Consider the following 24,538-nt stretch of genomic DNA (forward strand, 5'->3'; position numbering starts at 1 on the left):
GTGATGTATTTCTGAATGTACATTAACTGACTTTGTCTCCAGTCAAATTCAATAAGACATCTCATGTGTAAATGGCTGGAGGGCGATTGTGTTAGGAAACTGTTGTCTTCCTTGTCTTTACAGTTGCTGTGTTTTGTGTTTTTTCTTTTAACAGCTTTTCAAGTTTGTTAACTTCAACAGAACGATGAGTCAGTTATCCACTACAATGTCTCGCTGCGTCAAAGATGTCATTGGCTTTGCTATTATGTTTTTTATTGTTTTCTTAGCATATGCTCAGTTGGCCTATCTTGTCTTTGGCACTCAAATCAATGACTTCAGCACTTTCCAGGACTGCATGTAAGTACAAGAATAAAAGATGTAAAGAATTTCTCAGCACATTGGTAAATGGATTTGGTTGCCTCATCAGAGACCAAACACATCCTGTGACATCCATCTAAACAGATAAGCTCCAGAGGTATCACTGTTGATGTAGCTCAGTAGCAAATGTATGTTTTGATAACGTTTTTAGTTCAAAAGCTGTCTTTGCTGTGAGATTAAAAATGTACTATAGTTAGTGAGCTGAAAATGGCAGGTTTTGGTTGGCGGAAGTGACATGGTTTTTGTAACTGTTGGTCACATTCCTAGACAAAGCAATAACTCTGTCTTCAGCAGTTGAATGATTATATGCTTACTTCTGTTTGTAATGCTTACTGAAATGTTGTATGCATAATCGTGCTGTGTTGCTGACAGTACGTGTAGCTGGTTGACTCACAAAGAGAGTCCATCTTAGACAGCCAGCTAGTAAATTTGCAAGTACCTGCTGAATCCAGGAGAGAGATAGGACTTAATATAGGGTTGTTAATCACTTTATTGGTTTGGTACAACATAACCTGATTCTGACTGAGGGTAATTATCAGGTTGTTCAGTTACTGATTTCCCTCTGCCCCCTGTTTCTTGTAGAGAAGTGGAGGAACTGGAAATAAGCTGGTGATACTGTGCAGTGCCAAGCATCTTCCAGCCTTGGCACTGTGCAGACAGCTTCAGAGGGAGAGGGCTGGGGCTGTGTGCATGCGAGAGGCAGAAGGGACAGGAGAGGGGCGGGAGTGGGTCTTAAAGCTTCACGGTGGTAATCGTTGGTTTGCTCTGCTTCCTGTTGGCCCCGTTACCACTTGTGACCGAAAGGCAGAACTAACAACCCTAGTTTTTTTCTTTGTGTGGCATCTGACTGTGAGTTTGGTTTTGCCTAGAGATGGGCTTGAGGAATTGGCTATTGCAGTGTCTGATAAAGTATTACAGTAGTGCAGACCTCTCTGCTGCCCATCAGTCAGACTGTTAGGGTAAAATAGATTGAGAATTCTTGCACAGCTCCAAAAGTAGGTTTTTTTTCAACTCCTGGATATGTTTTGTTTTTTAAGATTTACTCAGTTCCGCATCATTTTGGGAGATTTCAACTTAACAGAGGTTGAAGAAGCTAATCGAATTTTGGGACCAATTTATTTCACTACATTTGTGTTCTTTATGTTCTTCATTCTTTTGGTATGTACGCCTTTGTTTATGTGGGGTGGGTAGGTGGAATTTTTGCATCTCTTGTTCTTTGATTCCTACTGCTACTTGGGGCTATTTTTGATAATGGTGAGTGTGCAGTCCATGTAGGGGCTGACTGTTACGTGGCCAGTCGCTACTCTTTTCATTTTTTCTTCAGTTAAAACAGATTTGCATTGTATGTTTGTTGTCATTCCCGTATAGTGCTCCACATTGTGTGTTTTAATTTGTATTTTTTTTATTATTGTAAAAATATTTTTATTTCTAAAATCTGAATAGTGCCTGCTTGGCATACACAGTAAACACTTATCTTTTGGTGAAAAGTAGCTGTAACGTTCCATACAGGCTCTTAGTTTATAAAGTGCTCTAATGCATGGCTGGCTGTATTTACGATAGCCTAGTTCATGCATGCAACACACAGCTTGTCTGCTAGAAGAGCCTAATTCATCAGCAGTGCGGCAGCTTTTAGATATGCAAGTTTGCCTGCAAAGGCCTGTTTTCTGTCCTCTTTTCTTTCTCCAGGGCAGAGTTGGGCCCTGTCTTTCTCGCCTTTCAAGTGCAGATTACCTGTACACTTTTTGACAAACAGTATTATAAAGAACGTCAACTTAGCTGAGAGGCAGTATGTAGACATGATTGTCTGACAAATAAATTCAAACAGTGAGTATGTTGTGATTGAGTACTCGTCTTTTGTGTACTCTCTGTCAATACTAGTATTGAGTCCATATTACAGTCTTACTAATAATTTATGTATCAGAAGTGGAGGGAGGAGACCTCTCTTAGAAACCTAGGAGACCCAGTAAATTCTTTTTTTTTTTTTTTTTTTCATGTGGATATAAGAACTCAATATCTTCTACCTGGATGTAGCTTTCAGTTAGTTTGATACTAACATTAATATGTAGTAGTTTTGTTTCTGATATCACCAGATGGAAGCTGTTACATCAGTAAGAAGTCCTTAGATTATTCCCCAAACTGTGTGTCTTTTGGTGATTTGATTAGGTGGTAAACATTAAAGCAGGATTTTACTAACCTTAAAATGGTACGGCAGTCCTGTATCATCATAACTTTTAGAGTTATTTAATGACCCTTGTACTTAATGAGGTTTTTTATTATTCATTGAGATGAGGAAATATGGCATTCAGATATTATTTGTGGGAGAAGACTTCATCTTGGCTATTCGCTAGCTAGGAAGCAGAGAATCTTAAGCATTCAGTGAGATGGGCCAGTAGTCAGTTGGAAGGTAACATATGGGTCACTGTGAAGAAGCACATGAAGAGGGTTTCATATTTGCTTTGAAGCACCTCACAAAATCCAGAGGAGCAGAGGCTGGTGTCCAGCAAGGGAAAGAATTTCTTTTTTTCCGAAGGGGTATCAGAAAGCACTGGAGTGTGAGGGCACTGCAGGTTATCTCAAATACTCACTATAATTTGTGTGCTTATTAATATCTGCACGTTCTGACATTTGGCTGGAGAGAAATGTTGCTGAAGACCAGTCTGAGACCTGGAAACTAAGTTAGGGAAGATGGGCAGAAAACACCAACTCTTACTTCTCTGGTGTTGGGCAGGAATGCATAAAGATACAGCACTGGAAGATTGTTCTCCTAAAGCATTTTTTTAAGTCCATGAGGAAACAGAGGTTAACACTGCTTTTCATTTTTTATCTTTATTCTGAAATGCAAGCAGAGCTGTAACTAGATAAGAACCTTGTGTTTGTGCTGGTTATTACAGGATGAATAGTTAACTTGATGCCTCAGGCATTTTTGTTGCGAGCTGTGTATCTGTATAAATTTGGCTGTGCAGGTAGAAGGCCAGACTTAAACATATAATGTTGAACAGGCACGGTTTATTGCCACTGCTGTGTGTAGGCATGAACCCTCTCCGGAAAGTAATTCTCCAGTTGTGTTAATAACCAGTAGTCTTGATTAAAAGTTGTTACACTGCAGTGCATCATATTTCAATATCTCAAGCTCTTGATGTTAGTGCTTTTAAAACAGCCCACCATTTTCTCTTGGCCATTTTTAAAAAGTTCATGTATAGGTCTGGACATGAAGGTCATAGGAGTAGTAGTGCTCAGACTTGTTGCACTTTTTAAGTGGACTTTTTTGTTTTTGTCATGAACAGAACATGTTTTTGGCCATTATCAATGATACATACTCTGAAGTCAAAGCAGATATGGCACAACAGAAGGCAGAAATGGAACTGTCTGACCTTATCAGAAAGGTATAAGTAATGTTTTGTTCGTTTGACATCTCATTCCTCTCAGCTGAACTGAAGTCATAAAATGCTATATAAACTGTACAAAGTAAAGCTGGTGGCAGGTGCTGAAAATACACATCTCTTAGTTAAAATAAATGAATGTGATCTGAGTGTAAAATAAAGGAATAAAAACTTTCCATCACAAAGTATTTTAGTCATCTGAAACTTTGCGTTGAATGATCAACCTACTGAATATGACACAGGATTTGTCTGTCTAGGTACATACAGAAATATTGAACTGATAAAGCTAAACTACTGTTTGGTTTGGTGACAGAATTCAGAATTACCTTATTTCAGGGAGTAAGATGAGGCAAGTCTTGAATATTGTGTTTGGAGCTCCCAGGGGCAGCTGCCAGTAAGGTTGTTGAATACAAAGTTAAGAGCTTGACCTGAATCTCAGTTTAGGAAAAACATGTGCATGTGCTCTGACATGGATGCAGTGCAGTACCATGGTCAGAAATGTCTAAATGCATACTTGGCATGACCAGTAACTCAGAGTTTAAAACTTGGGAACTGGTTACTAAAACAGAGCAGAGAAAAATGAAAAGTGCTATTTTGTTGAGATGAGGCCTTTTTTTAAAGGTCATTCCTGCAACTGAAGAATGAGAGATAAGCAAAATGACCTCAGAAAGTTGTACCTGTTTTGTCAACATTACTTAAAACTGTCACTTAACTGTCAGTAACTGCCAAAGGTGTCTTACTGGGACAAAATAACCCACTTCCTACTGACCTGCAGTGCAAGTTGAATGATGAAAGCCTTACCACTAACTGCGGATGTATTTGTGTGTTGCCCATTTAAATGCTGAAATAAATGATGGATAAACTGGAGGAAGAGACAGATTCTTGCAGGGCTTTTGGAACCCACTGAATGATAGTGTACACTAGCTGGTTTTTGTAATCAAAAAAATTTTTAGAAGTCAGATGTTAACATTCCATGGCAAGTAAAACATGAATTTTCACTTTTAGGGCTACAACAAAGCCATGATCAAACTTAAATTGAAGAAAACTACTGTTGATGACATTTCAGAAAGTCTGAGACAAGGTGGGGGAAAACTAAATTTTGATGAACTCCGGCAAGACCTAAAAGGGTAAGGAAGCTGTTACTTCTTATTTTGAATAGTATCCCAAGAGCTATGTGATGTTAAGTCTTTGATGCGAGTTTCTCTCCCTAAAAGTAAGCTAATGTGAATAAAGACAACACAGCAGAGTACTTTTCTTTTAGTTAGTGGGTAATGTGCTTTTCCTGTATCTGGTGGGAGGTTTATGTAATCAAACAGATGTGTACAGGTAAACAATCTTTGCGTAAGGGTCTGCAGGCATTGCACAAAGGCAAATTCGAACTGTGGCATGGAACTGCGGAAGAAGAAGGAAGAGGAGTGGGAAAAGAATGGTCAGTTTGAGGTGGAAGAGAAGTCTTAACTAAGGAGTTCTGCTGAACTCTGGCCCCTGGAGTGTGCGCTATGGCTTGCGTTGCTCAGTGGGGCAGCATCTTGCACTGGAGGAAAGACTGGGTGCTCTGGGGCCCAGTCTTCTTGAGTTACTGTGTTGTGGGGGAGAAAGGGTCTGAGGAAACAGACATCTAAGGCCTTTGAGGAACCAGTAATGTTTCTGTCGGAGCCACTGAAGGAGTATGTGAACAGGCAGGAGTCCAAGGAAAGGGAACAAACTGAGGAGGTATAAAAGGGAGGGTTTCAAAGGAGCAGGGTGCAGTCTAGGGGAGATATGTGTTATTAACTAATGAACGGTGAGGGCTGAGCTTTATGTTATCAGTGTTGTTAACTGATCCCAACACTGCCTATAAATTGTGTCTTTGGCTTGGGGATGAAAGTCTGTTCAGAGTGTTTTTCTGATAATTGAAGTTCATTCAGCATCTGAAAAATGGAAAGTGAGGGAACTATTTTTACTGCTTTTTCAGGAAGGGGCACACAGATGCAGAGATTGAAGCAATATTTACCAAATATGACCAGGATGGAGACCAGGAATTGACAGAGCATGAACATCAGCAGATGAGAGATGACCTGGAGAAAGAGAGGGTGAGCTCAGCATTAGGAGTGATGTGCCGCCAGCGCCATCTGCCAGTCTTCTCCCCATGCTGATTTGCTGCCCCAGAAGAATCCTCTTGTTTCCCTTCACATTTGCTTTCCTTCCTGGCTGTCTGAGCAGAACTGTAAAAAGGCAAGGGGGAGCTGATGGAGGGCAGGAGGTCTTTGACCTTGACTCCCCCGTCCCCTGTTTACAAGTGAAAGTCTTTACATCTTCTCTGTCTGTGGCTTGTGTTTTCATGAAGGAGGATCTGGACCTGGATAGGAGCTCTCTGCCACGTCCTCTGAGCAGCCGCAGCTTTCCCCGGAGCTTGGATGACTCCGAGGAGGATGAGGATGAAGACAGCGGACACAGCTCCAGGAGGAGGGGCAGCAGCTCTAGTGGGGTTTCCTATGAAGAGTTCCAAGTGTAAGTTTGCTCTTCTGAGGGGGGTGAATCTGCATGGTGGTTAGTCTGGTTTTTTTTTCTATGTGGGTTTCCTTCTTTTGGTTATGTAGTGGCCTCTCCTGTAACTATAAATATTAATCAAATTATCCATAAAAGTAAATGTTATATTTTTAAGAGGCTTAATTCACTTCTTTTACTAGCTTTCAAGTAATATCTGAACTGGAAGTACTTTTGAAAGACGCATGGGAATCAGTTAGTAAACCAAATCAAAACAAACCCCAACAAAAATACCCTGTCCTTAAAATGTAGTCATTGAAAAGGCAGAGAAAATGGTCATGCTACAATAATGTCAGAAGAGTTTTCTGTTTTTTTTAGTAGTAAAACCTTGAGGTTGTTTTAGGTTCAGTGAGAACTTCAACTGTTTTTGATAAGATTGAGATACTTGTGAGTGTATATTTTGCCTAAAATGGTAGATCTTCATATTAATTGATTATAGCAACGTGAGCCGAATGAAGAATTTGAGTAACTAGAACCAACAAATTTTGATGAGGATGCCCTAAAAGCAGGGGAAACAGAGTGGAATATGTACTTTTTTCCCATCTGCTTTACTCCTGTGTTATCTTCTTGCTCTTGTGTACCTTGTCCCTTCCTGGGCAGCGGGACTCATTTATGGAAAGTCAAGATGCATGCTTGAATTAAAATACTGTCTCATCCGTATCTACTCTGTGTGTTGACATGCTAGAATGATACTGGCTCGGAAATGTCAGAGTCACTGAAGCTCATACTTGTTGCCCTCAGGCTCATGAGGCGGGTCGATCGCATGGAGCATTCTATCGGCAGTATTGTCTCCAAGATCGATGCAGTTATTGTGAAGCTTGAAGTGATGGAGAGAGCCAAACTAAAAAGGAGGGATGTGTTGGGAAGACTGCTAGATGGAGTGACAGAAGTAAGAAAAACACTCTCTCCTGTCTGGTCACAACCTGCATGGTTTGCTTACTGTTAGCCCTTCTTCCTGCTGCTTGGCTTGGGAGGGTTGAGGGAGTGGTGGTAAAGATGAGGTGGGTGCTTTGGCAGTGGTCAAGTGATTCCAGTTTTGTGTTAGGAAAACATGAAATTTAAGACATTAAATGCTAGGAACATGGTGCAACTTTCAGAGATGACAACCCATCTTGTAGGAGGCCTGCATCACGCTGAGGCAATAGAGCACCATTTAAACCCCTAAACTAGACAGCGGTGATGTTTGGTAGTTGCTGAAAAAGCCCGTTCATCCCTTGGTGTCTGCTGGATTAAATACAAAGCTTTTTATGGACTAGTCTGTTCGAGTCTGGGGGATCCAGCCCGGCAGGCCTGTGCAGCCTGCTCTTCTTCTCCGTGTGGCAGGTGGAAGCAGGTCACTTCTGTCACCAGGGTCATCTAGCTTCTGTTGTGTTCCCTCCCACCTTCTCTTTCTTGAGGGCCCCTTGGAAGTAGCCAGTGGCACAAACGTGTTATTTCTGTGGACACTAAAACCTGTCAGCTTCCTAGTGGGGCAAGAACAGCCCAGACAGGGCTGTGAAGGGGTGGGCGAGATGGACTGTCTTTGTGAGTGATGTAGGTGAGACTTTTAGCTGCCCTGTCACAGGTATGGTGTTCCTGGCTGGTACTGGTGTTCCAGCCAGTAATTCTGCTTGATTCTTGAGATGGCGTTTCCTTGTGGGTGTGCTCTCCTCAGTATATTTTACATTTCTGGAGGTGGATTTAAATATTAGAAACTGTAATACAAATTATGCTTTCATCAGTGAAGGTGACAACCTGGACATTACATTACTGGAAACAAAAAAATTTGCTGCACTAGCTGTGTTTCTCCACTAACTTATGGAAACACTTGAGTGGTAGAAGAATTTCCCATGTTTTTTGTTCAGACTGCAGTTTGGAAGCTGTGCTTCCAGCTTTTGTATCTTTTAATCTGTTTAGGATGAAAGGCTGGGTCGTGACAATGAAATCCACAGGGAACAAATGGAGCGACTTGTGCGAGAGGAGTTGGAGCGATGGGAATCGGATGATACGGCATCCCAAATGAGCCATCGGTTGGGAACACCACTTGGACTGAATGGCCAGCCTCGTTCGAGGAGCTCTCGGCCATCTTCCTCCCAGTCAGATGGTATTGATGGGGGAGGAGGAAATGGGGGCAATAACATCCATGTGTAGGATTAACTTTGTAGGTGATTCTGAATGTTTCAGGTCAGTATTAAGGCAGCAAATACACTACTCCACTGTTTCCCAGCATGAGGTGATCATCCTGATCAGACCACTAAGGACAGTTTTCACTAGTGAGCAAAAGTGAAAATTCGCTTCATAAGGCGTTTTCAGACCTATGTAAGCTATATGTCATGTTCAAGTTACCAACAGTGAGACTATCAGCCTTGGAAAGAAAAATGCAGGAGACAGAATGGAAACTGGGTGTGACAAAATGTACCTGGAAAGAATTTTGTTTCCATACATGTATTATGGAGAACACTTTTGCGAGGGCAGACAAAATAATGTGCGGTAGCTAAAACACTCAAATGGAAGGCTGTGAGTTTTCAGCTTTCTATTGGAAAATACCATTTTAAAATGCTTTTAAAAGGAATTTTTAAAAGAAGGTGGCATCAGTTTGTTGTCTGATTTATTATAACAGTTGACACTTTTCCAGAAGATAAACCAGTGCTTTGATTTTCTACCTATTTTTCTGAGTTATTCTTGGTGTACTAATAATTAACTTAAAACATTTGTGTGTCACTCTTTTTGAGAAATACTATGTTGCTTTAAACAGAAGAATGTGCACTTAGTTTGTACAACTGTAATTCACATTATTCCGTAATAGAAACTCTATGCATTACACGGTTTTGCATTTCATTAGCATTTCAAAAGTGGTATTTGAGAACTGTCTCTTCACACCCGAATAACATAAGCATTTTCATCTTTGTTGCAAAGTGCCTATTTTTTAATGCTATGTTTTCATGATCTCAGAGTTCCTTGGATAAACATTCCACAATTTCTTAGGTAAATATGGATACTTTGCAGAAAAAGTATTACTTAAAAGCACATAAAATTGAAAAACTCTAACTCTTCCTTGGGTGTGCAGAGAAGGGGCAGAGAAGTTGCTGACAATTGGGGAAATCTGATCTCATGCTCTATCAGGTTCTAATCATGTCTTGACTGTCTGTATTTACATTTAACAGAACTGCTTGTAAATTTATTAGGTATATTTCTACACATGCTTTTCTCTGAGGTGGAATATGTGAGTCCTTCAGAAAGGTGTTTGTAGTATAATCACTGATTTTTAGTATTTGATTTCCTCTGCTTTGTGTCACAGAAGCTTTGTTTATGAAAGGGGATGCAACACTAAAATTACATGGGTTTCCTATAGAAAGCATTGAGGCAGTGTGTTTGTAGTTTTGCCTAGCAGCATGTTTCCGTGTCTGGAATACAGGTTTAGGAAGGAGGTCATCAACTGTGCTTTTTTTTTCTGAAGATGGCAGTTGTCTTGTATTTAAAGAGTTAAAAGTTGGTGTAAAGGAAGATGGAAAGCTACATAATTAAACGCATCTTAGTTGTTAGTAGGGGATGTAGAGGAAAAAAAGAAAGTATTTAACAAAGTAGAAGTAGCGTGTATATGTTGTGTTAGTGCTTTTTATTTTGAAAAGCAGTAGTTTCCAGGGGTTAGCACCTCATTCTTGTGGTAGTACTGCTTAGGCAAAGCTTACATCTTGCATATGTTCTTAGAATTGCATTGCCTGGATGTGCAGTGACTCAGAATGCCTTCTCTCTAACCAGAGAACTTGCTAAAACTAAATAGACTTCATGCATTTTTGTATTTTTAAGTTTATGAGAAACCGTATGCACAGAAGTTTAATTGATGTAAGGTGGAGCAGGAGGAAGTTCAGTGTGGAGACTGGAATTTCTTAGTAGCTTTGACTGGAGAACAGAATGATGTGGAAAAACAGGTGGTTATTCTTGTGAAATATTTTTTTTTTCTGTGGGTTATATTGTCTTGTACTAGGAAGAAATTCATACTTTTTCACAAGAGACCCCATCGACTTCCCCAAACAGCACACACCACAGTGGTTAGGGCATTTGTTTGAAACGAGACACTCTGGCTAAGCTCTGTCTTGCCTTTATTGAACGTTTTTGGACCGTAGAAACCTTCCTGAGAAAAGCTTTTCTGTGTTGAACTGGCATTTCAGACTTTAAACAAACAAACAAACAAACAAACCAAAAAACCACTAGCTGTACACGTGACCAGCTGGTGTGCAAGGAAAATAGAAAACAATATAAAGCAATTTAAATATACGTAGCCTTGTCTTTATATTCATATCCAAAAGGTATAGTGTGTTGGTGTGTGACATGATTTACAGCTTAAAGTTTGAGGCATGCTAACTAATTACATGTGTGTAACATGTAATTGATGTTGGGTTTCTAGGGTCAAGGGTTACCTAAATGCTAAGATAGTATTTAAATAATCATGTACTTAAAATCAATGTCTTTGGCCAAATGACCCAACTTGAGTTGTCCAGCAATCAGCTGGAACACTACTAAGAATACTTTGTGTTAAGGTTTGTGCCTTGGCCGGTAAAGTATGTGGCATGCTGAGGTTTATGGCAGCAGGGTCTGGGGGGTATGCAGAGGTGATCTGATGATCATTGGTGGGCGGGGCAGGGCCTTCCTGGGGAGGAAAGAAAGCAAAACTAAACCTATCAGTATGGTTTTAAATAGGTTTCCTGTAAAAATGTATCTTTCAAAATGTAAATTCAGTCATGCTGTTCATCTTTTATGTGTAGCTTGTGTTTATTATGAAAAGGAAAATGTGTGCATTCATAGCTGTGTTTCTTGAGGTGTATTTCTGTAACGTGTCGTTACTTAATAACAAACTTCATCTTGAAGTGCAGTAAGTTTTCATGGGATATCCCTGTGTGTTGACGATGAGCCTTGCCGTAAGTGTGTGGCCGCTTGGCAAATGTCACAAGCATTTTATTATTTCATTTTTTTAACTTTAGATTATAATATCATTTGTCACTTATTACAAAGGTAAGGTTTTTGCATAGTAATGTACAGTGTTTGATCTCATTGGGAAGCTGTTAATTATGCAAGTCTTCTACAATGATCAAGAATGTATTGTTCTGTAAAACTGAGCACTTTACTTCCTAATAAATGTTTTATATAATCTGTAAAGCAAACATTGTGCCATAGACTTGGTTTGTTTATAAGGGAACATTAAGAATCCTGCATTTTATTTGTGTGTGTTACTTCTGTCTCACACCTTATTCTCAGATTTCCTGCTAATGTAAAAAGGGAGTACAGGGTGTAAATGAACAGAGAAGACTGGGCTGATGCTACTGCCTCATTGCCCAAATAGTACTTTTTTAGACACTTTATGTCACATTTGCGTTTGTGCAAATGCACAGATCTGTCTTGTGCTATTTCATGTAGCAGTTCTGACTGCTGGTAACTCTGTCCCTTTATTACTTTGCAGTTGCTGAGTTAGTTAATTTCTCTACTCTTTTTCTCTGTTTCCCTTTATTTTTTTCCCTGTATTTCAGGGAATCCTGCAGCATCTGGAGGGTTGAATGGTCCTTGGAAATCCCGGGCTCGCATATCAGCCCCATAGTTCTGTCTGGGCAGTTGTCTCACCGGGTCAAAAGTATACCATATTAATGAAAATTGAATGCTTAATGTAAATCCATCTCAGTCTTTAATGAAATACATATGTGCTGAGTCTATTAAGTACATTAAGCCTTTAGTCAGTGCGCTATAAAAGTCAGTGTGTGGGAAGTGGGAACTTTTTTTTATTTAATACTGTGTGTATGCTATAGTGTTGTGACTTTTGAAAATTTCTTCAGGGAGTGCAATTTGAGGTGCATATCTGGAGTGAGAGCCACATAATTCTTCCATATCCCGTGGGCATCACTTGGATGTGTTGCGTATTCAAATACTCTTCTCCAGTAAATCTAAATGAGGAAAAAAAAAATGGAGAAAAAGGAGAAAAAAGTTAACGTTATGGTAAAACGCCTGCAAGCAATTGTTACTTGTATATTTAGGCACCAACAGGGCTTTTTTGGTTCCCTGCTTATATAGAACGTGCAACGTGAGCAAAGAGGATAGCAACTGGAGGTGGAGGAGTCCTTCTCCAGAGTCCTTTCTGCAAGCACTCTTTTTTTACGTCCCTAGCCCCTCCCCATGGGTGGCCCCCCTGGGGTCCCCAGGGCAGCAACGAGCCCCCCAGGAAACACAGGTAACCTGTGGCAGGAAGATACAGAAGCAGCACTGCATTTAAGAGGGGAGGCAGAGCCTAACATTTCAGAGATGCTTGAGTAGTGTCAGTCTCTTTTCTGAACGGAATTGCTGAAATTCTGATGCTTGCCAAGCATTCTTTCTTTTTTGCATGTAAACTGAATTTATTCAGAAGCACAGTTGTCTTCTGTTTTGCTGAAAACCTTTTTTAGTAGTAACTTGGGTTATGCCCAGTTTTCACCTGAAAGATGCTGTGGATGGCTGGAAGAAAAATCAGTTCTCAATTACTAGCAAACAAATGATGAAGTATTATTTACTAAAGGATGCTAAATAGAAGAAAACATTACTGCTATATACCCCATCAGTACGAGTTTAGTTTGTGCTCTGGGTCTTCCAGAAAAGATGATACAACATGATATTTCAAAAGAAAATAAATAGTTTGCAAAAGAACCCAGTCCTCCACAATGGAGAGATACAAAAAAGCTGTCAGAAACCTTTTTCCCTTTGTGCAATCTTACAGCAGCTTGGGTTCTGACTTTTTTTCAGGAACCTAGGAGTGCATTAGAAGATTTCTGATTCTGATTTCATAATATGTCTGTGTACCTCCTGTGCCGTAATGGTCCTTCCAGGCTTTAAGCACTGGTAATGTAAAATAGGTACAGAAAGGCAGAGGGACAGCTTAATGGTTTGGGTAGTAGCCTGACATTCGTAAGAGCTGTCTCCTTCCGATGTGTCACCCACGCCCTGATGTGTTAACATGCAAATTCAGCTGGTCCCAGCTTGGTTCAAGGAGTGTTATAAACATGCCACTGCTGAAATGTCAGTAATGCTAAAACAGCAGTGGGGTCGCAAGCAAGTTTTCCTTGGACTGGAGATTTTTGGCAGCAATTCTGCTTTGCTTCTGCTCTAAGGAGTACTCAGGGAGACTGAAATTGCATCCCAGGAAGCAAAAAGCAGGCCTGAAGGCAGCAAACTGGTGCTGTTTGTAACAAACCTGAATTTGGACTTGTTGTGAGAGCAGCTATCCTGCAGCCAGGAGTTCAGGTATTTTGGAGCAGGCCTACCCCCAGTGGGAGCTAGAAGGTTTTTGAGACTCGGGGAGTACTGGGTTTGTGTGGCTCTCAAGAGGTTATTGGTAATAAATGCAATACTGAGAATGCCAGTGGTGATGTTTGCATCAGCCACGGCTTTGCTGGTGACATTTTGACAAAAATTTAGACAAGTAAATTCATTCATTTGCAAAGTCTTGAAATCAGTAAAAATAGATTAGCAGATGTTCCCAAGGACTAAATGCTCATTGAAAGACTATTCATGCAAAACAAATCAACAATATTAAACTGCTATAGAGCTAGAATTGTTTAACTGCTGTCCAGATTTTGAGACTTGTACTTATGAAAAATATCTTTCCACTGAGAAGAGTTGAGCTTTGTTTTCAGGTAAGTCACATCTAAGATATTTTTGAAGTACTCTTAACAGTGCGTTGAGTGCCACAAATGCTTGCGTGTGCCTGCACAGGCTGCTGCTTTTCACTGTTTCGTGGAGAGCGACATGATGAAAACTCTGAGAAACAGAACAAAAACCTGCTGTTCTCAGGCTCAGCTTGCCATTACCAGTTCATTCCAACGTCTGAGGTAAGCATGCTTTTGTGCTGCTATCGACTTTTCCTGCAGCTGAGATGGACACTGTAATAGCAAGTTCCCTGTCTCCCTGGCTGCAGATGGCTGTATACCGAGAGATACCATCATGGGAAGCTGTGAGCAGCAGGACGGCAAGCCTGGCAAGGGCTGGAGACGCTCGGCATTTGGCCGTGAGCTGCTGAAGTTGGTTTTCATATTTATCATATAGACAAGGCTTGCAGCTGTTCTGGTTTTAAAACTGTCATATGTTACCGAGCTTTGGATAATGTTAGCGTAAAAATACTAGCTGTGCTCGGCCGATCAGTCCTGCTAAGTCAGGTAAATATCAAGAGAAGGAGATTCCTTTAGCAGGAATTCCTTTTCCAATATGATCTATTTCATCATAGTAACGCTTATCAAGGACCAAGGAGGATTTACTGAGGCATGGCTTTAGAAACTTGAGCACAGATAATTTGCCTAAAATTTGTGACACTTCTCCCTGTTTTTCTAAACAGGCTGCAAGTCTGCTTGCAAGAACCTCCAGCTTCCATTTCGAAAAAATTACTGCTTTGTCGTTGCTTCCCCTGGAAGGCAGGGAAGGAATCCTAGGGTGAGTCATGCATTTCTCCTGGTAAGAAATTTCCGTTTCTTTCAATGTTCTTATGATGTTAGAGCTGTGTAATAAAGGCCAATTGGGTTTCCTGGCTTAGTCATTTAAAACAATTCAGCGAAGAAACAGGTTTGACAAGAGATTTAACTGTCTAGCTGGCTGTTAATTCATGCCCAACAGGCAATAGGAGAGAGACTCAGACTGGGAGACAAAAGCATTTATGTTATGTCAGAAGTCTTTTCCCTTTTTTTGATAGCAAGCTGTGAGATGAATGTAAGGCTTTATCTGACAGAAGGAGAAGCCATTAAAAAAAGGAGGGAAATATTTAGCTTGAAAGAAGTTGTTTATCTCTGTAAGAACCATAATGATTATTTAGAAAATTATTTAGAACCATTATTTAGAAAACAGAAGCGTGTCACATGGAAGATCCAGAGGAGCAACTCCAGGAGTCTTTGTTGGCATTGCTGCTATTTACATTATCAGATGATACTCTCTTATCCTGTGCTATACATTTTGTGTAAAAATACACAGCTAAACACTGAGTGATTGCACTTTACTGAATATTCAAGAGACAGCAATTTAATGTTTACGAAAATGGCATTTACCAGCTAATATTAGAAAACCATTGCCCTTTTTTTTTTTTTCCAAATTAAATGATGGTCTCTTTTAGAAGACTGTTTGAATAAGATGTGCAGAAAACCTAGCACTATCAGGCTGTAGTGAGGAACACTGAAATTTTTCATCCAGGAAAGAAAAAATTGAATACTTGTGATATTTATCAGCACGCCAGAGAATATCTGCAAACAGAAAATATGTGTCTACAAATCCATAACAGGGATGGTTTTGAAGAGGTTTGACTCACCGTGGACTGATGCGAGTGCGTGTCCAGAAATATTTTTTGTCAAGTAACCTGAGGTGCCTGTCTGCAGTCATACAGAGCGGGGTATTGCATCCTGAGCACTTGACTCTGCTGCCCACTAGGTCAATGGAAATATAATCAGTGCCTTACGGGAGGCAGGTGGCTACTTCATAATACTGGAGAGCAAGGGAATAGTTGCAGTGTTGTATTATTTGAAGAAAAAGGGTGCCTAGAATATTGGTAAGGCAGCTGTCTTCAGAGTGAAATGATCTGCTTAGACAACATGACTCAAAACCCTATGGAGGCAAAGATTATTTCCCTCAAAATATGAAGGAAGTGCATGAGACTGGACAAGCATGATTTACTTATTTTAACAGGCTAGATTGGGCATGAGTGATGTTTGGATTTCTGCAGCAGGAATGTAGTCAAAAACAAGGGCAAGTACTGATAGAAAGTGTCTGCGTCTATGAACACATTTTGACTTGCCTGTTCTTGGGTTGATGAGCTGTGTGGGTTAATAGGTATGCCTGATAACTTCTCTTACCCGCGTTTTGTGATTATTTCGATTCCATGTAAAGTCTTTATCTTTTTGTATAAGGATGGTTTTCAACGTCACAGCAGCACTTCAGAAATTGCACAGCCTCAGAGATACAGTTGTGAAGTGCTTTCATCAAAGACAGAAGTGTAAAATAGCGACAGACTGCAGAGGCAGTAACTAGGTCTGATTAGTTACTCAAATATAAGTTTTCTTCTGCACAATGTACCTTTGTCCTTTTAACTTGCTCTTTTTCAAGTATTACAGGCATCAGGTTTGCAGTGTAGTAAATGTGACAGCACTGTCAGACATTGTGCCAAATAATGTTGTAAAACATACTGCGAATTTCCAGGGGGTTGCACTGAGTTGTTTTAAAGTGTGCATATATTAGAAATTATTTTTTCAAGCATAATGTATGTCATATAGAATCATAGAATGGTAAGGGTTGGACGGGACCTTAAAGATCATCTGGTTCCAGCCCCCCTGCTGGGAGCAGGGACATCTTCTGCTAAACCGGGTCGCTCAGAGCTCCATCCAGCCTGGCCTTGCACACTGCCAGGGAGGGGGCATCCACAGCTTCTCTGGGCAACCTGTTCCAGTGTTTCACCACCCTCATGGGGAAGAATTTCTTCCGTATATCTAATCTAAATCTGCCGTCTTTTAGTTTACAGCCATTCCCCCTTGTCCTATCACTACACACCCTTGTGAAAAGTCCCTCTCCATCCTTCCTGTAGGCCCACTTCAGCTACTGGAAGGCTGCTATAGGGTCACCCCGGAGCCTTCTCTTCTCCAGGCTGAACAGCCCCAACTCTCTTAGCCTGTCCTCATAGGAGAGGTACTCCAGCCCTCTGATCATCTTTGTGGGCCTCCTCTGGACCTGCTCCAACACACCCATGTGCTGCATATGTTGGGGGCTTCAGAGCTGGATGCAGTATTCCAGGTGGGGTCTCACGAGAGTGGAGTAGAGGGGCACAATCACCTCCCTCGCCCTGCTGGCCATGCTTCTCTTGATGCAGCCCAGGATATGTTTGGCTTTCTGGGCTGCAAGCACACATTGCCGGCTCATGTTGAGCTTCTCATCCACTGGTACTCCCAAGTCCTTGTCCTCAGGGCTGCTCTCGAGCCACTCTCCACCCAGCCCATACTTGTGTTTGGGATTGCCCTGACCCATGTGCAGGACCTTGCACTTGGCCTTGTTGAACTTCATGTGGTTCACACAGGCCCACCTCGTCAGCCTGTCAAGGTCCCAATACCAAAGATATAGGGGAAGAAACTGAAAAATCTTTTAGCACTCTCAGTCATAAAAACAAGGTAAACGTTTATCAGGAGATTAGCAACACTCACCACATTTTGTCCAGTTGCTTTTGCTAGAGTCATCAAACTGGCTGTATAGGTGCTAGGATGAGAGTAATTAACATGGTGAAGGCGGCTGCAATTTTGGCTTGAAAACTTTAAAATAAAAACATTAGTTGGTCTTTCACCAGGCCAGAGCTTTCTGGTTTGGCTGGCAGTGTTGCATGTTTTTGTTGTTGTTTACACTCAAAAAAATATTTCTAATTTAAGCTTTTTGAAAGAGAAGACAAAAATGTGAGGAGGACTGCTTGTGTGTAAAGAACAGTAATCAGGATACTGTTTGGTTGCCCAGAACTGTCTGCTGGATAGGTAAGGGTTATATTGATGCATTTTAATTTTGCAGAATACTTGTCTACTCTGAAATAATTTATCCATGTGAAGATGATGCTTGGCAAAGTCCTGCTGGATATTAAATCAGCCAGTATCTTAACAAATAAACAGCCTTCCTGTAATATCCACATATATACTTATGTCTAGAACACAAAAATAATCATATGTTAGGATCATATTTTAGTAGCAAAGTAAATATACTGTGTACACAAGGAAAGTGATTCTCAAAGAAACAGAATCATTTGAATCCTAAAACATTTTCTAAATTACAGTAACTATATTAAAAACTTGTTAAAAGAACTGCTGAGGCTGATCCTACCAGGTAAGCACAAAAGTTAATTTATATTCCCAATACTGTTTAACAAATATATTGGGACTAAATCATCCCAGTCCTTTCAGTCTATTAGTGTATCTTATAGTCTTTCCATGCCTCAAATTCTATCATTGCTGCTCTTGCACTTTTGAAACTGTGTATTTATTTTCAATCCTCCCTCTTTTAGCCATTTGTTGAGGCACTACGTTGCCTTTTTACAATTTTGGATTTCCCTTGTAACCTTCTGTGGAATGCCTTGAAAGTAAGTAATTTCAACCACTTTTTCAAGCCAAGAATTTGTTAATACAGAGTTGAAGAATCACAGAAAAGTCTGGGTTGGAAGGGACCTATAGTTAAGGAATTCCAAAGAACTGCACTTAGATGCTTTTCCTCTACAAGGGTGGTTTGGACTTAGAGTTTTAGACTCTAGAGCATATTACATTAATGGAGTTGAAAAAAAGTTTCACTGATTGTCATTTCCAGAAACTGTGTAACTTCTGGTATAGATATCTGTGCATCTTCATTGTCTGACTCTTCCTCTCGTCTGCTAGCTTCTTGATAGTAGTCCATACATTCTGTACTTCAAAATACTTGCTGGAAAGTATCTAGTGGAGACTGCTGCCCTTGAATTTATCCATCTGTTCCCACATGTAAAGAAACTGTGTCATTTTGAGCTCTTAATCTGTAACCATTTAGTCTCTGTGATGAAAAGAGATAGACATACACTTTTTTTCTTTTGCTGATGTTATATTAATTATTTTCTTTCTTTTCTCTTTAGTGGATGTATTAATTATCTTTATGGGCTGTCAACATCAATTGTTTAGCAGACATAAATTCTTTGTGGCTTTTCAAGGTACCTTTTTTTTTATTCCTTCATCTGTGCTGGAACAACCTCTGGAATTGTGAATCTCTATTGATTTATTTTTTGGTTAAGTATACACTCACTGGTAGTAAGAACGAATAAAGCATTGATTCTAAAGAAAGAGCAATTAAAAGCCACAAATTAGTTCTGCAGGGTTTTTTTTAGTTAATGAGGCAGAAGAGATTGCAGTGGGATATGTTTACAGTAGAATAAAATACAAGAGGTAATTGTACTGGTAATAACAAAAAGATCTTTTTGTCTTGTGGCAAAAATATGTCTCTATCCTGAAACCAGACAGGAGCCAAGCTAAGTAGTTCTGTGCCTTGTATTCAGATTTGGCTTCGGTGGCTTACACGCTTCCTTACACTCCAAATTCCTTGCAGAATGGGTTGGCATTCTCTGCCTCAGTAGAATGCTACTCTACAAGTAAGATTCCCTCTGTGCCTCCCAGAAAACCCAAAATAAGCAGATGTCTTTCTGCACAGGTAGTGAATGTATAGTCTGCATATTTTTTTTTTATTGTATCTACCAGCACAGAACTCAAGAAAGAAGATGGCACTTCATATGCAGCCCAAAGCAGCCAGCCAGTAGTAGCGACTTCAGCAAGGCGTGTAAGTCTATAGCAAGAGCTGCTGAGTCACTTAGGCACTTGTTAAGTCTTTGCTTGAACCAATACAATTTGGAAAGCCTATGTACACTGTGAAAAATAACAGGCCCAATTCCCGAGTCACTGTAAATTATTGTTCTGGTTTGGGCTGCAGCCGGCAACAAAAGCACCACGTGGCCGCCCCTCCCCCCGCCGGGGTGCGGAGGAGAATGGAAAGAAACAGGCAGAAACTGGTGGGTCGGGATAAGGGCAGTTTAACAGAACAGCAAACAGAGGGAACAGCAACAACAACGATACAGAAAAGGGGAATACACAGAACAAACTGCACGACACCAGAGAGCTGCTCTCCCTGACAGGGCCGGCGCCGCACGCTCCCGAGCCGCGAGTGAGTTCCCCGCCGCGCCGCCCCCCCTACCCCCGGAACCCAGCATGACGGCACATGGTATGGAATACCCGGCTCTGTCTGGCCAGGTTGGGGTTGGGTCAGCCCACCCGGCTGTGCCCCTTCCTGGATTCTGGTGAAAATTAACCCTGTCCTGGCCGAACCCAGGACAATTATGCACCTTTTAGATGTGTCATTTGAAAGGTCAGTAGTGTCTAGCATGCACCTCAGGCAGCTGGCCTCAGCCCGTCGATCCAGTCTATCCATACCCCTCTGCAGAGTTTTCCTACCCTCAAGCAGATCAACACTCCTGCCCAGCTTGGTGTCATCTGCAAACTTACTGCTGGAGGACTCGATCACCTCCTCCACATCGCTGATAAAGGTATTAAGCAGAACTGGCCCTAATACTGAGCCCTGGGGAACACCACTTGTGACTGGCTGCCAGCTGGATTTAACTCCATTCACCACCACTCGTTGCCCCTGGCCATCAAGCCAGTTTTTTACCCAGCAAAGAATACACCTGTCCAGGCCACGAGCAGCCAGTTTCTCCAGGTGAATGCTGTGGGAAATGGTGTCAAAGTCCAGGTACAACATCCACAGCCTATCCCTCGTAGAATCATAGAATGCTTTGAGTTGGAAGGGACATATAGAGGTCATCTAGCCCAACCGCCCTGCAGTAAGCAGGGACATCTTCCACTAGATCAGGTTGCTCAGAGCCCCATCCAACCTGGCCTTGAATGTTTCCAGGGATGGGGCCTCCACTACGTCTCTGGGCAACCTGTTCAGTATTTCACCACCCTTATGGTAAAAATTTTTTATATCCAGTCTAAATCTACCCTCCCTTAGTTTAAAGCCATTACTCCTTGCCCTATCACAACAAGCCCTCCTGAAAATGTTTTCCCAACCTTTCCTGTAGGCCCACTTCAGGTACTGGAAGGTTGCGGTATGGTCTCCCCGCAGCCTTCTCTTCTCCAGGCTGAACAGCCCTAACTCTCTCAGCCTGTCCTCATAGGAGAGGTGCTCCAGCTCTCTCATCATCTTTGTGGGCCTCCTCTGGACCTGCTCAAACACATCCATGTGCTGCTTATGTTGGGGGCTCCAGAGCTGGACACAGTGCTCCAGAGCTGGACACAGTACTCCAGGTGGGGTCTCATGAGAGTGGAGTAGAGGGGCAGAATCACCTCCCTCGACCTGCTGTCCACGCTTCTCTTGATGCAGTCCAGAGTATGGTTGGCCTTCTGAGCTGTGAGTGCACATTGGTGGCTCATGTCTAGCTTTTCACCCACCACTACCCCCAAGTCCTCCTCGGCAGGGCTGCTCTCAATCCCTTCATCCCCCAGCCTGTATTGATAGTGGGGTTTGCCCCGACCCAGATGCAGGACCTTGCACTTGGCCTTGTTGAAGCTCATGAGGTTCACACAGGCCCACTTCTCGAGCTTGTCTAGGTCCCTCTGGATGGCATTCTATCCTTCTGGTGTGTTAACTGCCCCACTCATCTTGGTGTCACCTGCAACCTTGCTGAGGGTGCACTCAATCTCACTAAGTCATTGATGAAAATGTTAAACAGCACTGGTCCCAGTACGGACCCCTGAGGGACACCACTTTTCTCCGGCGTCCATATGGACATCAAGCCGTTGACCACTACACTCTGGCTGCACCCTTGCAACCAATTCATTATCCACCGAACATTCCACCCATCAAATCTGTATTTCTTTAAATTTAGAGAGAAGGACGTTGTGAGGGAATGTATTGAAAGCTTTGCAAATGTCCAGATAGATCACATCCATAGCTCTTCCCTTGTCCACTGGTCTAGTCACTCCATCATAGAAAGCCACTAGGTTGGTCAGGCAGGACTTGCCCTTAGTGAAGCCATGCTGGCTGTCTCGAATCATCTCCCTGTCCTCCATGTGCCTTAGCATAGCTTTTAGGAGGATCCGTTCCATGATCTTCCCAGGCACAGAGGTGAGGCTGACAAGTCGGTAGTTCCTAGGGTCCAAATCCACTAGGCAGGTCACGTTGTCATAGAAGTAGATCAGCCTTTTGCTTTGGCCTTGATAAATGCCAGCTGCCTACCAAAACCACTCTACCACTCCCCTTCCTCAGCTGGACAGGGGAGAGGAAATATGATGAAAGACTCGAAGGTCGAGATAAGGACGGGGAGAGATCACTCACCAGTTACTGTCACAGACAAAACAGACTGAACTTGGGGAGAAAAGGGAGTTTAATTCATCACCAATCAAATCAGAGTAGGATGGTGAGAAATAAAACCAGATCTTATAACACCTTCCCCCCTCCCCGTCCCTTCTTCTCAGACTCAACTTCAATCCCGTTTCTCATTCCTTCCCCCGAGTGGCGCAGGGGGACAGGGAATGGGGGTTATGGTCAGTTCATCACTTAGTCTTTGCCACTCCATCCTCCTCAAGCGGAGGACTCCTCACAGTCTGCCCCTGCTCCAGTGTGGGATCCCTCTCATGGGAGACAGTTCTCCAAGAACTGCTCCAACGTGAGTCCTTCCCACAGCGTGCAGTCCTTCAGCAACAGGCTGCTCCAGCGTGGGTCCCCCATGGGGTGAAACACCCTGCCAGCAAACCTGCTCTGGTGTGGGCTCCTCTCTCCACAAGTCCTGGCAGGAGCCTGCTCCAGTGTGGGCTCCCCATGGGGTCACAGCGTCCTTCAGGCATCCATCTGCTCTGGCGTGGGGTCCTTTCCACGGGCTACAGGTGGATATCTGCTCCACCGTGGACCTCCATGGACTGCAGGGGGACAGCCTGCCTCACCATGGTCTTCACCATGAGCTGCAAGGGAAGGCTCTCTGCTCTGGTGTCTCAAGCACCTCCTCCTCCTCCTTCTTCACTGACCTTGGTGTCTGCAGAGTTGTTTCTTTCACATCATCTCACTCCTCTCTCTTCACTGCCATTTCACCACTGTTTTTTTTCTCCCCCTTCTTAAATATGTTATCACAGAGGCGCTATCACTGTCGCTGATTGCCTTAGCTTTCGCCAACGGCAGGTCTGTCTTAGAGCCAGCTAGGACTGGCTTTATCAGACATGGGGGAAGCTTCTCACAGCTTCTCACAGAAGCCACCCCTATAGTCCCCCCTGCTACCAAAACCTTGCCACGCAAACCCATCCTGCCTTTCATAAATCTCTGCTGAGTGAGCCTGGTCATCCTGTACGTGCCATATGATAGCACTGAAGGTGATCTGCTCCATAACCTTCCCCGGCACTGAGGTCAGGCTGACAGGCCTGTGGTTCCCAGGATTCTCCTTCTGACCCTTCTTGTAGATGGGCATCACATGTGCCAACCTCCAGTCAGGGACCTCCCCAGTTATCCAGCACTGCTGATAGATGATGATAAGGTGAGCATGTCTGCCAGCTGCTTTAGTACCCTCGGATGGATCCCATTTGGCCCCATAAACTTGTGTGTATCTAAGTGGTGGAGCAGGTCGCTAACCATTTCCCCTTGGTTTATGGGAGGTTCATTCTGCTTCCTGTGCCTGTCTTCCAGCTCAGTGGGCTGGGTACCTGGAGAGCAGCTGGTCTTACTATTAAAGACTGAGACAAAGAAGGCACTGAGTACGTCAGCCTCTTCCTCATCCTTGTGTCCAAAGACGGGCAATGAAGCTGGTGAAGGGTCAAGAATGCAAGTCTTATGAGGAGCAGCTGAGGGAATTGGGTTTGTTTAGTCTGGAGAAGAGGCGGCTGAGACGCGACCATCTCGCTGTCTACGACTGGCTGAAAGGAGGTTGTAGTGAGGTGGGTGTTGGTCTCTGCTCCCAAGTAACAAGTGATAGGACAGGAGGAAATGGGCTCAAGTTTTGTCAGGGGAGGTTTAGATTGGACATTAGCAAAAATTTCTTCACTGAAAGGGTTGCCAAGCACTGGAACAGGCTGCCCAGGGAAGTCGTTGAGTCACCATCCCTGGAGGTATTTAAAAGATGTATAGATGTGGTGCATAGGGACATGGTTTAGGGGTGCACTTGACAGTGCTAGGTTAGTGGTTGGACTTGATGATCTTAAAGGTCTTTTCCAACCTAAATAATTCTATGATTCTATGTAGTTTTACAACTACATGTAAATATTTTACAGAGTCAATTAAATAACTGACTTGCTAGCATGAGTTTTGAGAACAAGGCAGCAATTCTGAAAATGAAATTTGTTTTCTATAGTGTCTAGTCTTCTCCCTGCTTTATCAAAAGCCATTCAAATTGTTCTACTGCCAGGCTTACTATCCTGTTTCAAATTCCACAGGAATAATTCTTTGCAGCAAAACTGCTCCAACCATTGATATTATTGATTATTAAGTATTTTTTTAGCTACAGTTTTCTGTTGAAGGCAGTATCTTGTTGAAAGCTGTAACAACCAAAATAAAAGACAAATACAAATATAAATTAACAAACAATAAAAAGGGTTTTATGACGTTCTGAATTTTTTCAACCTTGGAGGTTAATGATAAATCTGTCACTTGTAATCTATTTAGTAGGCGCTGTAATTGCACCTGTACTTGAACTGCAACAAGGCCTGGGATAGAAGTGAGAACGCTGATAGAAGCGATTGAACCCACCTTCATTGATAAATGCAGACATTTGTCAAATAGTACTTCGATTCACTTGAAAA

At 42.3% G+C, this 24,538-nt stretch overlaps 1 protein-coding gene across 2 annotated transcripts in view; it reads left to right on the forward strand.

Moving 5' to 3' along the window:
• The window catches only part of PKD2 (polycystin 2, transient receptor potential cation channel), a 36,806-nt gene extending 25,435 nt beyond the window's left edge, over positions 1-11,371 (forward strand). For both annotated transcript variants that reach the window (XM_075421243.1, XM_075421244.1), the window contains exons 8-15: positions 155-336; positions 1,395-1,515; positions 3,642-3,740; positions 4,743-4,864; positions 5,692-5,809; positions 6,064-6,227; positions 7,005-7,152; positions 8,160-11,371. In XM_075421243.1, coding sequence (XP_075277358.1) covers positions 155-336; positions 1,395-1,515; positions 3,642-3,740; positions 4,743-4,864; positions 5,692-5,809; positions 6,064-6,227; positions 7,005-7,152; positions 8,160-8,393 — 1,188 coding nt within the window. In that variant the 3' untranslated portion in view covers positions 8,394-11,371. The remainder of the gene's footprint in view (positions 1-154; positions 337-1,394; positions 1,516-3,641; positions 3,741-4,742; positions 4,865-5,691; positions 5,810-6,063; positions 6,228-7,004; positions 7,153-8,159) is intronic.
• The last annotated feature ends 13,167 nt before the right edge of the window (positions 11,372-24,538 follow it).

The sequence above is a fragment of the Opisthocomus hoazin genome, chromosome 5 (genome assembly GCF_030867145.1).
Source record: "Opisthocomus hoazin isolate bOpiHoa1 chromosome 5, bOpiHoa1.hap1, whole genome shotgun sequence".
Taxonomy (NCBI): domain Eukaryota; kingdom Metazoa; phylum Chordata; class Aves; order Opisthocomiformes; family Opisthocomidae; genus Opisthocomus; species Opisthocomus hoazin.